The sequence below is a fragment of the Olea europaea genome, unplaced genomic scaffold (genome assembly GCF_002742605.1).
Source record: "Olea europaea var. sylvestris unplaced genomic scaffold, O_europaea_v1 scaffold3733, whole genome shotgun sequence".
NCBI classification, from domain to species: domain Eukaryota; kingdom Viridiplantae; phylum Streptophyta; class Magnoliopsida; order Lamiales; family Oleaceae; genus Olea; species Olea europaea.
Window position 1 is genome coordinate 137 of NW_019256670.1, and position 1455 is coordinate 1591.

Genomic DNA, 1455 nt, shown 5'->3' on the forward strand with positions numbered 1-1455 from the left:
AAGTTGCATTGGAGAGCTATCTCAAAGGGCCACAATTTTTATTCAGAAGTCATCTCCCAATTCGATCATCATCCATGTCAAAAATGGTTCCCAACATGAGACTAAAAACTGGTGTGTTAGTTTTCGATTGGAAATTGATTTATTGATCAAACTTTGATGTTATTTCATCCCTTTGACTTCTTTCCTCATCCACTTGACCTCTAACACTTTCGAATCTTCATCATAATCTTGGACACAAGTTTGGATCATTTGCACTTTAGTCCTCAAACTTTCGTTCTCTTCTACTTTGGTCATTTTTCACTTGTTTCTTCCGAATTTCATCTTTTTCACCAAAATGCAACCTAAACCAAAATATAAGAGTAATGAGTGCATTTTGGCATAATATAATCACATGAATGCAATAGTTAAGAGGGGAAAATATGGTATTTTACACTCTTATCACCACCCTAGACCTCTTCAAGCTATGGAAGATTTTAATGAGTGCATTGACAAGTGTGGTCTCTTGGAACTACCAGTTCTAGGTAGAAAATTATCTTGGTGCAATGGACATTAGGGTTTGACTAGAAAGTTGGGCGCAGCTAGACAGAACACTGGTAAATGAGGAGGTGTTATGTGAATTCCCCGAAGCAAGTATGAAGTACATGTCACGAACATCTTTTGGTCACCGCCCTAAGACTATTAACTTGCAAAAGAAGTATGCTTTGTATGGCCCGACTCCATTTCGATTCCAACGAATGTGGTGTGAGCATGAGGGATTTTTGCCGCTTGTGGAGGCAGCATGGAGATTGGGAGATAGTGGTTTGATGTTGGGTGGCTTAGAAAAATTAATGGCTAAACTGAAGGCTACTAAAAAAGCTTTGAAATTGTGGAATAAAGAGATTTTTGGGAGGGTTGATAATGTTATTTTGGAATTAGAAGAACGTGTGGAGGCTCTCGATAGCAGGTTACAAGATGCATTTTCTAATGAGGCAGAACAAGAATACTTGAGTTCTAAAATTGAATTGGAGGAATGGCAAAGAAGAGAGGAAATTAGATTGTCCCAACTGGCAAAAAAGAAATGGTTGTCTGACGGTGATAACAATTCAAAATTTTATCATGCTGTAGTCTCGCAAAGACGAAGAAATCAAAGTTATATCAGATGAAGCTTACAGACGGCACTCTCATGTCGACTCCGCAACAAATACATGCAGAAGCTGTGAAATATCTTCAGATTGTTCTTACGAGCGAGGAAAGAGAAATTGTGCCAGATTTATGTCATATCATTCAGTTTGCAGTTTCAGATGAGGAAGGTAAGATGCTATGTGCTTTGCCGACTGACTGAAGAGGAGGTTCGAACTGCAACTCATTCGATACCTATAGATAGCACATCTGGGCCTGATGGATATGGATCAGCTTTCTTTATCAAGTGTTGGGATATTATTAAAGAGGATCTAGTGGAGGCAACAAAGGAGTTTT

At 38.7% G+C, this 1455-nt stretch overlaps 1 protein-coding gene across 1 annotated transcript; it reads left to right on the top strand.

The window, feature by feature from the left end:
• The first annotated feature begins 463 nt into the window (after window positions 1–463).
• On the top strand, window positions 464–1142 carry LOC111386798. The gene is made up of 2 exons (XM_023011275.1): window positions 464–521; window positions 565–1142. Exons 1-2 carry the CDS (start codon window positions 464–466, stop codon window positions 1140–1142), a joined length of 636 nt encoding a protein of 211 aa, XP_022867043.1.
• Window positions 1143–1455: the final 313 nt, after the last annotated feature.

Bases quoted from the DNA above. Each gene is read 5' to 3' on its own strand.
- LOC111386798 (XM_023011275.1), top strand. From the start codon at position 464: ATGGAAGATTTTAATGAGTGCATTGACAAGTGTGGTCTCTTGGAACTA. The intron at 522-564 runs GTAGAAAATTAT...GGGTTTGACTAG, and splicing joins CTTGGAACTACCAGTTCTAG to AAAGTTGGGCGCAGCTAGAC.